Genomic DNA, 15799 nt, shown 5'->3' with positions numbered 1-15799 from the left:
TGTACTTCTCTACAATAAACTAACAGCATTTGCAAAGTCATTTTAAGTACAATTTCCCAATATTTCAACTTTGGTGAAATCTTTGATTTTTTAGTTAAGACTTCTACTTTTCTACGATAATTTACGTAAAAATTAAAGGGTTTTTTTGACGTCAAACCCCTAATTAAAAATCCTGGCACGGTTTAAGAATTCGCAGGGAATCTTCAAACGATCGTAAAAAATAAAAATTGTGATCACACTCTGAAAATAGGATCACTGGTACATTTTTTAATTTGATTTAAAGTTTTCAGAAATTCTTTTATATACCACTGGACGTGATATGTTATTTTTATTCAAAAAAGCATATTTTTACTATTTAATTCTTGAATGCCCCAAAATATGAAATTATTGTTTTTTATTTTTTCAAAGTCTTATCCTTTATTGTGCTTTTATAATTTATTTTACTTGATATGTATGTAGGTTGTTGAAAACTTTTTCCGCACTTAAATTGTAAAAAAGGGTAATAAAATAAGTCAGTAATATTCGATCAATTTGTTAAGAATAAATGAATTAATTATTATACTTTTTAGATGATTTACATATTAATTAAATCTTTTAAAAGTACAAAAAATACAAAATAAAAGAATGGTCAAGTTTAAAAAAAAATCAATTTGAGAACAGTTCGGTAATTGGCCTCAAGTAAGGACTTTCGTAGGTGTAGGCTTAAAAGAGTAGTTTTACATTTTTTTAAAGATTGGTCATTTTTCTAATTTCTCAACCGCTGGTTTAAAAAAAATCAAATTTGATTTTTCTCTCAATCCCACGTTCTAGGGTCTTTAGTTTACGCCATTCTCGAAGAAAATCGGACTAAGAAAAAGTTTCCTAGCCCCCCCCCCCCCTCCCCGCCAAATGATTGTTTTCTTGAAATTTGGAATTTAAATTGGAAGCAGATTTTTCCCACGGTTCCCAGTAATTTTCTTTGCTCTTGAGTGGTCATTTTATGGGGCGAATACGAACCCTCAAGGTCATACATAGCTTGAATACTTTTCTTTTTTTAGACAAGTTCAGAGAAGAACAGACGCTGGCACGAGATTTTAAGGGGTTCTTAAGAAACCCTAAAAAAGTACAAAAATGTACAAAAATACAAAATTTATATTGAAGTTTTATCCGACTTTGTGAATATTTTATTTATTAACTTATAGACGCAGCCACCACCTCGGCCCGAATTTGATTTTAGTTGTAGTATTCTCGCGAGCATGAGAATATGTTAGAGCTTTACGATCTTTGAGAATTTACTGAGCATTTATAAGTATTTTAAATTAGCTTTAAAAAAATTGCATTTTCTACCTTTATTAATAATAATTACATTATTTAAACTTCGCGACAAAATGTATCGCTTAAAATTGGAAAGGGCGCTCAATTTAAATGGTAAAAGAAGTCAAAGTAATAGAAAAAATATTATTCATTATTGATCAGCTGTTACACTCATCACATGGCCTTAAACAGTGCCATATTCAGTGTTGCTACAATATCCCAATTTCTAAATTCTATTAGGTATACCGGTATAAAACCAACCATACACCTAGAATATGAATATTATTAATGCAAGACAAATTTCTTTTTAAATACATTTTAAACACTTTTGATTTGAGTTTTCAAATCAAAAAGATAAAATTTGATTCTTAACTAAAATGACGAGTCTTCATCAAAATATGAATTCTTAACCAAATAGTTAGTTGAATTTTCAACCTAAAAGATTAATTTTCAACCAAAAAAGATTTATTTTCAACAAAGTAGATGGATTTTCATCTAAAAAAGATAATTTTCAACCAAAAATAGAAGAATTAAATTTTTAGTTAAAATAAACAATGAGCAACCGAAATAATTAATTCCCAACAAATAAATTTTTAACTAAAAAAGATAATTTTCCAATCGTTACATCTTCAGTTAAAAAATTAATTTTGAACTAAAAAGAAACGGATTTTCATACAAAGAAATTAATTTTAATTACTGTGATGAATTTTCAACCAAAAATATGAATTTTTTACCAAATAATGGAATTTTCAACCCAAAAGATAAATTTTCTATAAAAAAAAAGAATTTTTAACTAAATATTTTTTTCCAGCCAAAAAAATAAATTCTTAACAGAAAATATAATAGTTAAATTCTCTATAAAACAAAACATTTGTAAACAAAAAAAAAATTACACTTTAATCAAAAAAGTTAAATTTTTCTTTAAAAAATGGAATAAAGTGAATTTTAAACTAAAATGGTAAATTTTGAACCAACAAAGAAACGAATTTTCAACAAAAATATTTCCCATGGCATAAAGCATAAAACAGATAAATGTTCAATAAAAAATAGAATAATTAAATTTTCAGTAAACAAAAACTTAATTTTCAATAAAATCAAATTAAATTTTCAACGAAATAGTATAGGTTTCTACCAAGAAGATTACATTTCTTCAAAAAAGACGAATTTTTAACAAAGTAAATGAATTTTCAAACCGAATGTTTGAATTTTTAAAGGAATTAAAAAATGAGGAATTTTAGTCACCAAGAAGCTTAACTATTCTCAACATGTACGAGTTGAATTTTAATTGAAAACAATACACAATTATAAGACATCGTTTTCAACTAAATAATTAAATTTTTAACAAAAAAAAGTTTATTAAAATAAAATGATCAATCACCAACCAAATAAATCAATTTTTAATAAAGTCGTTCCACTTCCAACTGAGTAAATGGATTTTCAACAAAAAAAGATAAATGTTCAACAAAATAGTTTAAATCCTAATAAAAAACTGAATAATTTTCAACGAAATAGTGGCGATTTTTAACTCTAACAATAAAATTAACTTCAACTTTATTTTATCGAATATTCCATAACTCTGATTTTTTGGAATTGCTTGACTTGTAGCAACTCTGTAATTTAAAACAAGTAAATGTTTATTCCACTCTAGAATGTTTTTGTATAAATATATATGTTAATTACGACATATATTTGTTTCAACGATAAATGCTTTAAATTCTCGTAAATGCTCTGTTCAAGTTTAAATGCTGAGGACATTCTCGAGAGCATTTGGTCAAAAAAAATTATTCGGCATTTAAGAACTCTACACAATAATTGTATTTTTTTAATTTTCCAGGGACAGTGGTTATTTAAATCACGTGCAACTGGTCCACGAATTTCGATGCTCTCTTCCTCAACCACGAGCTGTCCCAGTAGAAGAGCTTCTCACAGTGGGACCTAGTCCGGATGAGCTTTTTTATCCAGCATCAACAGTTTTAGCTCGATGTAGAGGATCAGGATGTTGCCCAGAGCCGAATCAAGTTTGCGCTCCAGCTGAAACCAGGAATGTCAGCCTTGTTTTTATGGTGAAACATGCCGTGGATCGTCAGCGAGATCGACACCACGAGGTCATTCATGCACTGGAACACACCAGGTGTGCCTGCATCGACGAGAAACTCGTCATTTCCGAGTAAAACCTTGTCGAATTACAATTATAAGTGCACAAGGGCAGATCGATTCTCGAAAGCAGCTTTCATCCAAAGTAGAGCGACGTGTCTCTTCCTCTAATTAAAGAAGTAAACACCTCTCCCATAAGAAGATGTGAGAAATCTCCCTTTCTAGAATGTGGATTCAATTTTCTCCAGAGAAAACTAATCAATTCTGTATTCATCGAATATTTTCCTACCCAAACCACTTATGAGTTCTGAAACATTAGAATCTTTCTACATTTTTTCTAGAACTTAAGGAATATCTTGTATATAATTGCTACTGAAACTCTATAATTATACGTGAAGTTATTGTCTAGTTTAAAAATCAGTATTGAATGAGAATACTTTTTTCTCGTACTGTTTTCCTCGAAACTTGTGTTGAGTTTTCTTAGATAATAATTTACATGTTTGTAAATTTCCGTAAGCGGTATTTACGCAATTAATTTCCTGTATAATCTCATATACGGGAAACTGATGCTAATTGATAAGAAAAAATGCACAAGCAGCTTGAGTCATTCAGGAATTATAGAAAACTATTTTGGAATATATTCTGTTCCAGAAAAATAATCGATTTTTGCATTAGATGTGTTTTTAGAAAATGTAATTTTCGTATAAGAAACTATAAAATTCGACACTAAAATCCAATTAGTATTAAACTTTTTAAGAAGCAGATTCAACATTCTTAAATTATAAGCTACTGTTTCAAAGTCTAAACACCATATAGTAGTGTGGCCTGTGATATTATTTAACTCTTTTTTTTGGTTCGTACTGTAAAAAATGAAACAATAAAAAATTTATTTATCCTATGTTTTTGATTATTATTTATAGTTATTTATTTGGTACCTTTTCATCACACTCGAGTGGTTTGTTTTGCACGTCGAGGGTCGAAGAAACTGAGCGTACATTCTAGGGAACAGTTTCTAATTCTCAAGCTGGTAGTATTTTTTTGCAGCTACTAAATCGAGTTTAATGCTTTCGTTGTCCGGAGCTAGTTTCAAAGCGGCTTCCAATTCAGGAATGCCGTGTTGAGGAGCAGATAATTTGCAGAGAGCTGCTCCTCTTCTGGCGTGACATCTGGCCCTTGATTCACGATTGCCTTCACATTTAGGGACCATTAATTCCAAAGCCTGCAATTTTATCAAGAATTTCGATATTGGAAGTAAAAGTTCAGACCCTGCAGTCTGGCCCCCTTTCCTTCTTTACTTTTTGATGAGAAAACAATAATCAAATCTCTAAAATTTAATTACCCTCGAAGAATCTTCCGTGCATCTCTGATAATTTCCAAGAGCATAATGTGCTGCCGATCGATTAACGTAGAGTGATGCCATTTTATCACTAAGTTTGATCCCATGCGAGTATGCACTTATGGCTCCTAAATAATTTCCGATCTTGAAAAATTCACTGCAAAACAAGTATTTAAAAATAAATTCAAATTTCTATAGATGTTATTTTTAAATGAATTACTTACTCTCCCTTGTCTTTCAGCCATTGCGGATTTTGTTCTTCGGGGCTAAGATCTTCGGAAACAAAACCTATTTTCCTTCTTGCCTCTGCTTGTTTCTCGAGCCACTATAATAACATTTATTTCATAATATCTTTATGCATTAACTTATTTATATTTTTCATGATCAATGAATTAATTTACTTCCTGTTCCTCCAGGTGGGAACTTTCCCTCGCCGGTGTTGGGAAAACCCTTTCAGTAAATGTAACATGAATCGTGCCACATTTTCTAGGAAGAGGAACCGATTTTTTAGGATCATCAAAAATCGTATTCATCTTTTGAGGCTTCCTGTCCAGAAACCTTTGAATCATTTCGTTTTTATTTTTCAACTTGCGCTCCCTTTCAAGTTCCTTTTCCTTCTTTTTATAAAATTTCTTCAACTCTTTTTCATCCATCTCTTTGATCAAACATCTACTTTTGCTGTCATTGAAGTAATTCTCATGTTCAAAATCCGATTCTGAATCCTCGGAACAACTACTTTCGTCTTCTTTGATGTATTCCGATTTGTCATTGGAATTCTTTGTGCAAGATTGTTCACCACTTTTCGCTACCTGGCATTCGTTTTTATGGTCTAGTGCCCCTTTCGGACTTTCAGTAATTTTCTTCTCCGACTCCTCGACTTCTGCTTCCTTCCTGGAGTCTTTCTTTACTTGTGGTTCGTTACTTATTTCTTCTTTATTTTGAACCTTGTCGTCTTTAAACCACTTTATTGGTGCTCTCAAAAAAAAATTCATTAATAATTATATTGAGTATATTCAAAAAGTAACATTAAAATCTTTAAACAAATGTTACTGAAATTCGAAATTGATAATGATTTCTACCTGAAAGCTTTTCTATTCTCCTGCTTTTTGCCCTCGATTCCTTTAAACATGGGCTTGTCTACACTTAATCTCCACTCTTCAAGTTCCTTCATAGCTTCTTTTCTATGAGAATCACGAATCGCTTCTATTTTATTTAAAGATAAAGTATCAAGATCAATTTGAGCTCTAACTGCTTCGCTTTGTAGCCGTTGTAGTTTTTCTGAAAGTTGTTTATAATTTTGTCGAAAAATCATAAATTCATTTTACTTTAACTTTCTCCTAATTGAAATGAAAGACAAACCACTTTTTGATTTAGCTCGTTGTTCGGCCGAAAGTTGTGCATATTCCAAAGCTTTTGTTCTGCACTCTCGCTTGAATTCCTTACTAAGATCTTCTAATTCAAGTTTTGTCCATTCAACACCAACTTTAGTTTTTTTCAAAGAAATAATTGCTTCTTTTTTACTGATAGTTATTTCACTTTCCTCTTCACTCACAGCTTCGCAGAGAAAAAGTTCAAAGATAAAAGGAGGATAACTTGCCTAATAAAAAATGATTTTACGGTTATAATTAATTAATAGTCAGATGAAAACAAAACTTTAATTTGAAAATTACCTTCAAATATTTATCCGAAGTCAGGAAATCTATTTTACTCGGACTGCCAACAAGCTGCAGAGTAATAATAACATTTTCGTTCGTTTGACGCCACTCATAATCTCTTATCACGATTGCTGGCATTTCTCAATTTTCTCTCAAAATTACAAAATTCTATTAATTTCTCTCTTTGCAGGAGTTGAAGAATTGGAGGTTATCGATCAAACTTTGAATCGCCATTGCTATAGCAACATAACAGGAACAGGGAAGGTTTAAATTAATTAACGAAATTCAAATTTAACGTATGAATCGTTTATAATTAAAATGTTCACGAGTATTTGTAGTGACAATACTTTTCGTAAATATATTGTTAAAAAGCTGCCAAGTAACTATGGATCTTGACCTCGTTGGAACATTGTTGCCAAGTGATTAATCATTACGGAGGACAATTATAAACAAAGAAGTACAGTCAAAGAACAACCTATATCATACAAAGTTTTCCCGACGTGTTCATCCTTTTTCCTCGAATCTGACTCCCTCAAAATTTCACTCAAAAATAGACAAAAGACGAAAATAGTTTCCTAAACGCGACAATATTTCCCCCTTCTAACTGAATTTAAAAAATTACAAGTATTTATCAAAACCTCCTCTGATATTTACTCTTTTCTTAAAGTACATTAACATTATCTTTTGTCAATATTCTTGATCGAAATTCTAGAGACTTGATCCGTTAAATATGACATTTACACATCTAAAATCTTCGTTGAAAAATCGACTATAAAACTTATATCGTAAAATCAGTCGGTCTTTTGTTAAGTGCCTGCTCTTAAAACCTCTAATATTGCGGACAACTGGAACGCGAAACGCCTTAAGATTGAAAAAATACGTCTTTCTCTTCCTTCTCCAAGTTTGATCAAGACGTACCTCAAAACGCTTCATATGTACCGTCTTCTTCCTGGCAAACAGAAGTAACAAGTACCAAGTACTTTTACAAAAATCATACATCATTCTCATTAGAAAAAATGGAGGACTTTGATAAACATTTGAGTTATCAAGCTAAAATGTATACGATACGAAGTAAATATGACACTACCGTTACAGGTTCTTTCAGTTTTTTTTTAAAGTGATAATTTTATCATTATCAACATACATTGTACGAACATATGTACAAAGTGTTTTCCATTCGTTTTTCTTATCTCTCTTCATCTGTATTTTTATTTCGCCTTTTTCTAATTACGCGATTTCTTTGAAATCGGATAACGCATACGCTTTGCAATACTCTCAAATTTTGATACAAATATTTATGCGTACTGCATTAGGTTTTTTTTTTTAAATAAAAAAAAAGATGACGAAATTCTCGCATTACCCACGCACCCATTTGCTTTTTTCCGAGAACTAAATATTCAACCAACCCCGATCAACAACAGTAAAATACCGATGATTGAGAATTATTTTACACTCTGAGAAATTGTTTCAGTCCTCGTGGAATGTCTGAAACGTAACCCGACAATAATTAGAAATGCGTCTGGGCGGTGCGTGAAAGGTAGGGTCTGGGTCTAACAATAAAATTCTCATAGGCGTGACCCAGTGTTAAAACCTTTGTCAGCCGGTTCTTGATATGAAATGTAAGATTGAGCAAATTAAAAATAAAAGTAACACAGCCGACAAAAGATGTTTTGATACTCGGTCATGTCTACGTTTGTGATAAAAAAGGGTTCGATGATAAGTTTCGAGATATGGAAAGGGACAGCCATTCGCGACGGGCGGCGATTCCGTCACGTCGGGATTCTACATTATATATTATTAACAGTATTTTCTATTATACGAAGTAAACGACGTTACGTCGGAACGACATAAAAAATAAATAAACGATGCATTTTATGATTTTGGACAACGTAACACTCGTTGTCTGAGTCTCAGACACTAATACATGTCTTGAGAGTATTATTTAAAAAAATAATAATAAAAAATGATACCTTAATTACAATTTTATATCGGTATATGGCTTCAGCTTCGAAATATACACATCTCCGTATGTAAAGACCTATACACACATACACACACACGTTTATCATACATGCATTCGAGCGAATTCAATCGCCACAAGGTATTCCCGTCACATTTCATTTCGCCTAAAATGCTTACTTTGAATTCATTATTGGATGCTCTGGCATCAAAGAATTAATACAAAATTATGAAAATAACTATCTTTCACCCCGACTATCTCCAATTCGAAACATAATACAAGAAACATCCGGAGTGGCTTCCACGAAGAACGTAATAAAATTAAATATATACTTGACAGGCTAACGACGATGTAGTGTAAAATTAAACAATACTATACATTCAATTTAAAATAGCCTGCATTTGATTGAAATAACCAACAAGATTTTAAAACTGTTCGCAAAAATAACAAAAGGACCTACGCGAGACTTGTACAAAGTTAGGAGTGGGGTGGGTTTTAATCTAGGGGACTCATATATGCTCCCCCAATTTTTTTTCTTTCATACTCGCGCTATTTTTTTCGAGCCTGTTTTTCTGCTTTTCGTCGCATACGCTCCATTTCTTTTCGCTCTTTGCGCTCGCGATCCGCCTGAGCTCGCAATTCTTTCAGCTTTCGCTTCAGATGGTCCTTGACTTCTCGAGAAACGCCCAGAGCTTTCAGATCGCGAGATTCTAATCTTAAAAGACTGCTTCCACAAATTCCAGCTTCAATAAAGCGAGATGCGTACCTTTCAAGACCTATTGCTGTCAGCCACTGACATACCTAAAAAAATTACATAACATACATTTTATTTTATTTCAAATCGCATTTGAACTATAAATTGGTCCAAATATGAAAAAAAATTTCAATGATTAAAAAAACCCTATTCTGAAAATACTAAAGTGAATTATTTACTTATAACAACATAGAGAATAATTCATAAAACTAATATTTTTTTATCTTAAGGAAGAACGGGACACGATGAGCATAGATATAATTTTCAGTAAAATATTTGCAATCTATAGAAGCTTTTAAAAATGTAAGTGGTTTTATACATTCTGTGAACTTTCATGTATCAATTTAATAAAGAATGAGGTGTTATAAAAATATGAAAATTATAAATAGTGCACATGTCTTATCTTGCTCCATGCTTTGGGTCGAGATGAGTCACTTTACACATTTATCAGTTTTTTAAATAGAATACTATTTTTCGTGATTTTATACACATAAGAGATTATTTAAATCATTCTTAAAATAGAAGTGAGATCACGGCAAAATATAATCCTTTTCGCAAAGGGGGAGTTTACCACTCACGAGAGAAGCGCGATCTGTCGAAATTCTGCGAAAATTTTAATTTAATAAATAAAAAATAGCTTTTCTATACAAATTAATAATCACTTTTTCTTGTGTAGTTCTAAATTTCACAACCATATCCTTATTTCTACTGAAAAAATCAAAGTACGTGTTTTGATATTATCTATTTTTTTCACCAATTTTTTTCAGCTAATAAAGGTAAATTTTGTACCAAAAATTACGTAGTTCAATTTTCGACCAAAATGGTAAGTTTTCAAGCAAGAAGATTAGGTATTTAATAAAAAAAAATTTTTTCAACAAAATTGTAAAATTTGCAACTAAAAATAATAAATTATCAATCAAAAATGGATTAGTTAAATTTTCAGATACAAAAATTGAATTTTCAACAATATGTATAGTTTGCTACAAAAGAAGTGAATTTTTAACTGAAAAAGAAAACATTTTTAATTAAAAAAGAAAACATTTTCAACCGAAAATGGAATAATTAAATATTCTGTTAAAAAAATTCATTTTCAACAAAAAATTATTTTTTAACAACGCAATATAACTTTGAACCGAAAAATATAAATTGTCAACAAACAATTGAACAGTTGATATTCCAACAAAAAATATTTTAATATTTAATAAAAAACAGTTAAATTTAAACAAACAAGACGAATTTTTAATGAAGTACTTAAATTTTACGTTCAAAAATTAATTTCCAACAAACAAAACACTAATTTTTAGAAAATAGTTCAATTTTAATCAAGAGAAATGAATTTGCAACTAAAAAGAAGTTTTAATCAAAAATGAAATAGTTCACTTTTTAGTTTACAAAAATAATTTTGAACCAAGAAAAAGGAGATACTTTACTTAAACGTGATATGTACTTAAATCTTCAACTAAAAATAATCAATTCTGAATCAATTCTGAATCGAGCTTTTAACTAAAAAATTAATTAGGAAAATATTATTTTAACAAAGTAGTTAAATGTTTAAGCAAAATGAATGAATTTTTAACCAAGATACATGAATTTTCAAATAAGAAGAATAATTTTCAAGAAAAAAGGTCAATTTTCAAAAACATATTTGAAATTTCAATTAAAAAGATTAATTTTCAAGAAAAGAAAAACGAATTTAAAAAAAAAGTAGTTAAATTATTAACAAAAAAATGGGGTTTCGACGAAAAGAGATGAATTTTCAATCAAATACACGTATTTTCATCCAAATGGATATTTCAACCAAAAAATATTTTAAGTTAAAAGCCGTTGAATTCAACCAAGGACCAAATTTAAAACCAAAGAGAAGAAACTTCAACCGATAACCTTTTAATCAAAAACAAATAAATTTAAAAAAAAACAAGTAGACGATTTTTTTCAAAACAGCTGGTTTTTTACTGGAAAATGTGGTTGTTTTTAGCTTTCGTTATAAGAAAATAGAAAACTTTTCAAAACATTTACTTTTAAACGTCCTTTCAGTAAACAATAATATTTTGTTTGTAACATTCACAACTACGCAAGAAAGACTGACCGTAGTTAAAATATCAATTTTTTCTTTTTAAACAGAATAACTGACACTGACACTGACACTATTTTGCGAATGAACTATAAACTTTTATTTATAATTTGTATAAAAAAAGTTATTTTTCATATATTAAATTTGAATTTTCGCAAAACTCAGATCCGAAGAGATCGCGCACTCTGGTGAGTGGTAAGCTTTCCCCTTGATCAATATGATTATTCGTATCTATTGATGTTTTGTAAAATGTTAAATAAATAATTTTTTAAGGTATAATTAAGTCTTATAACTTGAGGGAAGGAGTTTATAAATATTTCAAATGTAATTAATGCTCTATTTAATTAATTGTTTCATTATATATTTTATTTTTTTCTAATTTCAAGTATATAAATCAGAATCATTAAGACATACTTCTTAATAAATGTCTATTAAAAACTTGTTGAAATACCACATATTTGAAATTTTTCATTTATGACACATTTCTAGCATTTTTTGAAAATAATTTATGAAATGTTTTTATAAATGGGGACTTTTTCTGCAAAATTTAATAAAAAAATTTTAATATAAATTTTGGAAGTTTTCTACAATTTGCCAGTGCCAATATAAATAAAAAGTTTCGTCTTGTATATACTGAAAAAATAATTCGAAAAATAAAATTTAGAACTAAATCCAATTGTAGGTGCTTTGGCACTAAAATTTGTTTATACAACAGATTTTACAGTGACATCCATAAATTCTTCTAAGCATGAATGTCAGTTTTTCTTGTTAGTTTTCACCATTGCAAGTCTCATTTTGATTTTTAAAAACTTCACTTAAAACGACTTAAATCTTGTGAACAATTTTTTTTCAATAGCCCCATTCACAATTATGATCAAAACCATTTTTTCCAGCAGTCCTATTCACAATTACGACAAACCTTAGGTTAAAAATATTATCTGATATTTTAAATAATTTATTTTCGTTCTAATATACCATAAAATAACAGGATTCAGGCGTTGAAATTTTAATTATTTTTATTTTTACTTTATTTTATTTAACTTTTTCTTTTTCTTAAAATTCAATATATTCTCGTTATTTCTAAAAAAACATGAACAAAAATTACAAATGTTGACAGAAGATTCAATGTCTCATTTAACCCCGTATGCTCATTTCAACCTCGTCTCCTCTACTGAAAATGTAAGATTGGATATTTATACTTTATCATTTATTTATTTATATACTTTTACATAATTATTACGTTTTACGTAATAATTCGAATATTGAAAATTTAGTTATAAATTGTAATTTTTTTCAAAATTACATAAAACGAGTTTAATTAACACAAACATAAAGTTTTCCAAAGTACAAACTTTACGCAGCCAAAAAAGATTTTTGTTTTCAAAATAAATAACGGAATTTTAAGTTGTCAATACTCACTTGTTCCTTCGACCAATCGGTAACTGGTGTGTTTTGCCAAAGGAGCAATTTTTTGTCACCCAAACCAAATTCGAGAGGAGGAAACCAAACTTCACTCGAATCTAAAAATAAATAAAAACCGACGACTTTTCATTAATTTTTCCTTTCTACAAAGCCACTAGAATGTTCAGATACTTCATTTTGAAACCTCAATGCCAAATTTGATATTTAAATATTGCTAAAAGTTCGAATTACCTGCGCTACCGATTTTCGAGGGACTTGGATCAACAGCCGTTGGACTGACAGATCCGCCAGATGACAAACTAGATGGCGATCCAGTTGGATGATGCCAAGGAGTATTTCCAGCACCCATTAGAGTTTGTGAAGGTATTGTTACCTTTTTTACTGAAAAAATTGATTTTTTTCCAACAATTAAATAGTTTCAAAAATTCCATTAGCTTCAAACTACTTCAAACTAAATTCTACAATAAATTGAGGGACTGAGAATGACAAGTAGGTGAAATCCACTTTTTCGAGAATCTTTCTTTTGTAGTTTCAAGTACTTTAAGTTAAGATCTACTGATTATGAAACATGGAAAAAAATACAGGGTGCCAGTTTTAATCGAAGAAAAAAATTCCCGGTCATTTCCCGAATTGTAAACATTTTTTAGGGTCGAAAAAATTCGTTAAATATAATTCTAATGAAGCAATAAAAAATAAACTACAAATTAAAGTCCTCAAAATGGAACTCTTGAGTTTTCTATTATTTAAAATTGAAGTTTAAAGTTTTTAAATTATAAAATTTTATATTCAAATGCTTAATAATTTAGACGTATAAAATGGAAGTTGGGTACTAACACATTTCAATTGAACAGTTTTTAATGAAATGCAGACAAAAAGATAAATATCGAATTTTTAACTTTTATACGTTATAACGTTCAAAGATTCAAATTCAACAAACAATCAATGAATTAAAAGATTTTCAAAATTATAGTATTTTAAGCAATTTTAACATAGAAAAATTAAAAACGAAAAAATTAAATTTTGTTTTTTTACTGAAAACTTCTTAAATTATAAGTTAAATAATGTTTATTTGTGATTTATGTGATTTATTCCTTACGAAAAGTTAATTTCTCTGCTTCTCTAAATAAGGGATGATTAGACAACCCCTTGACATGCACACTTCCTCTACTAATCTGAAAGTTATTTCATACCCTAATAATTGAATAAAAAATACCTAGTGACTTTAGTTACTAAGAAATGATAATTTCCATACTTGGGTGTTTGAGGTATGAAAACACTCGTATATCATGGTGTATACCCCATAAACCGTTTATCTTTCTAGATCTTGGATATGAACCTTTTGTTTTGGTAGGAATGATAGTAAAAATGTGCAAGTTTGAACCAAATCCAACTATTATTTTAGGAGAAAAAAAACTTTTCACGAAAATCAGCATTTTTCTATTAAAATACATGTAAAAATTGAAACTTTGACAATTGTTTGTAAAAAACTGTCCATTTTTCTTACTTTTTTCCTTCGAATTATTGCTTTGTAGGTTCGAAAATACAAAAACAAATTTTTTTTAGAATTTTTCACCGGTGGCCATTATACTGTACATTTGGTGCGGGGTCCTTTGTTTAAATTTAAAATTATTGTTTGAAATTCAAAATACTCCAGAATCTCTTTTGACAATTTTGGAAATATTTAAAAATATTCTCTTAAATGGAAAATTTAATGTATTAAAAATTGAATATTTTAGACTGAAACAATATTTTAAATTAAAAAAATACCTTTAATGACAAATATATTATTATGAAGGTATTTTTATGTTCAAAATAGTTTATAAAATTGGACAGTTTAAGTTTAAACGTTTAAATCTAGAAAGTATTAAATTTTCAACGATTTTAAAATCGTTTTGTCAAAACAATTATGGTTAACTTTTTAATACTTAAAGTATAGATCCATTTTAAAAATGACGTATTTATTTATATTTACAGTTTATAAATTTTTGCTTCAACATTTGCAACTTCAAACGCTTTTAATTTTCAATTTTTTAAGTCTTCAAGACTGCATTTTGAAATTCTTTAAATTAAAAATATACGCTTAAAACATAAAACTGGAAAATTTTGTAAGCAAAAGATTTTTAAATTGCGCATGGTAAACTAAATGGTGTTATAATTAGATAATGTTGTTTTATGTCGACATAATTGTATGACTGAAGAGCCCCTTCGTCGAAGGGCGAAACGTTGAAGTTTCACTAAATAAATCATTTTTGACCAGTATACTGACAAACTATAAAATCCTCTATTTAAATGGTATTATAATTTAAAGATAACAATTCAACTAATTATTTGTTTAAAATGTTCAAATTGAACTTGGACCATTTTTCTTCTAAAAATTTGTAAAATTCCCGGTAAAAAAAAATAAATAAATTTACTGTCATTCCCCGGTTCTTCCCAGTCTCAAAAAATTTCCGGTCATTTTTGGGTCCAGCGGCCACCCTGAAAATAGTTTTACAATAGTTCAGAATAACAATTAGGTAAAGCTTATTTTGTTTTTCCTTTCTCTGACGCAGAAGTGATAAGACTAAACTTATGTTTTCTGTCACATGCGATTTTTTGGTTTTACCTAGTTGTCATTCTTAGTGCCTCAATTTTACTCCACAAAGAACACAACTTTAATTTTAATAAAATAATTAACTGAATCAATCTCACGTCTGATTTCAGATTCGCTATACCTTTTTGGTTCGTACCTCTTTGATTAGCTTCGCTCACGGCTTGTCTAATTTCCTCAACTAAATTATGCGTGACTAGGGTTGGGTCATTAGAGTGCGGGTTATTTAAGTCGCTAAAATCTCCTGAGCTTTCCCTGGAGGATGACATTTCGTTTCCTCCAAGGCGTCTTTCCCTTTCAGCCAGAACCTGCTTCAGTTGTTCTGCCAATGAAGCTGGTGGTCCAGTTAACCCAGCTGTAACAAACAGAAATTGAAATGGTTACATTTAATTAGAAATGGTATAAAAATAAATATTTGTCAAATAATATTTTATTTTTATTAAAATCCTTCTCTAAAAAATAGATGTGGCACGAAAATATCGAAAGAATTTTTGTACATTTTCCACAATGCCGATTGCGTAATTGTAAAAAATCGAGGAAAAGAATGTTGAACAAATTTACACTCAAATTTAAAAATTCAGTTTTAGTTCAAGGGCAGTGACAAAAAATATTACATGTGTGTGC

General features: G+C 29.4%; 3 protein-coding genes across 6 annotated transcripts in view; 1 reads left to right on the top strand and 2 right to left on the bottom strand.

Moving 5' to 3' along the window:
* Positions 1 to 4239, top strand: part of LOC117167337 (placenta growth factor-like) — a 6519-nt gene extending 2280 nt beyond the window's left edge. Inside the window, exon 2 of the mRNA XM_033352193.1 lies at positions 3128 to 4239. Within this exon, the coding sequence (XP_033208084.1) occupies positions 3128 to 3464 (337 nt within the window). The 3' untranslated portion in view covers positions 3465 to 4239. The remainder of the gene's footprint in view (positions 1 to 3127) is intronic.
* LOC117167335 (dynein assembly factor 4, axonemal-like) overlaps positions 1 to 6594 on the bottom strand; it is a 12528-nt gene extending 5934 nt beyond the window's left edge. Inside the window, exons 1-8 of one of the 2 annotated variants that reach the window (XM_033352191.1) lie at positions 6394 to 6594; positions 6083 to 6320; positions 5803 to 6001; positions 5125 to 5698; positions 4948 to 5048; positions 4727 to 4880; positions 4323 to 4606; positions 3340 to 3694 (exon numbers count right to left, since the gene is read on the bottom strand). In XM_033352191.1, coding sequence (XP_033208082.1) covers positions 4400 to 4606; positions 4727 to 4880; positions 4948 to 5048; positions 5125 to 5698; positions 5803 to 6001; positions 6083 to 6320; positions 6394 to 6516 — 1596 coding nt within the window. In that variant the 5' untranslated portion in view covers positions 6517 to 6594 and the 3' untranslated portion in view covers positions 3340 to 3694; positions 4323 to 4399. Of the gene's footprint in view, positions 1 to 3339; positions 3695 to 4322; positions 4607 to 4726; positions 4881 to 4947; positions 5049 to 5124; positions 5699 to 5802; positions 6002 to 6082; positions 6321 to 6393 lie in introns of those variants that run through there. The other variant, XM_033352192.1, reaches the window with a different exon arrangement.
* A 79-nt stretch (positions 6595 to 6673) lies between these two features.
* The window catches only part of LOC117168224, a 43023-nt gene continuing 33897 nt past the window's right edge, over positions 6674 to 15799 (bottom strand). For 2 of the 3 annotated variants that reach the window (XM_033353706.1, XM_033353708.1), the window contains 4 exons: positions 15300 to 15530; positions 12817 to 12966; positions 12583 to 12683; positions 6674 to 9139 (listed from right to left, as the gene is read on the bottom strand). In XM_033353706.1, the coding sequence (XP_033209597.1) occupies positions 8888 to 9139; positions 12583 to 12683; positions 12817 to 12966; positions 15300 to 15530 (734 nt within the window). In that variant the 3' untranslated portion in view covers positions 6674 to 8887. The remainder of the gene's footprint in view (positions 9140 to 12582; positions 12684 to 12816; positions 12967 to 15299; positions 15531 to 15799) is intronic. The other variant, XM_033353707.1, reaches the window with a different exon arrangement.

The sequence above is a fragment of the Belonocnema kinseyi genome, chromosome 2 (genome assembly GCF_010883055.1).
Source record: "Belonocnema kinseyi isolate 2016_QV_RU_SX_M_011 chromosome 2, B_treatae_v1, whole genome shotgun sequence".
Classification (NCBI taxonomy): Eukaryota; Metazoa; Arthropoda; class Insecta; order Hymenoptera; family Cynipidae; genus Belonocnema; species Belonocnema kinseyi.
Note: the sequence above shows the minus strand (reverse complement) of the source record. Positions and strands in the feature narration are given on the sequence as shown.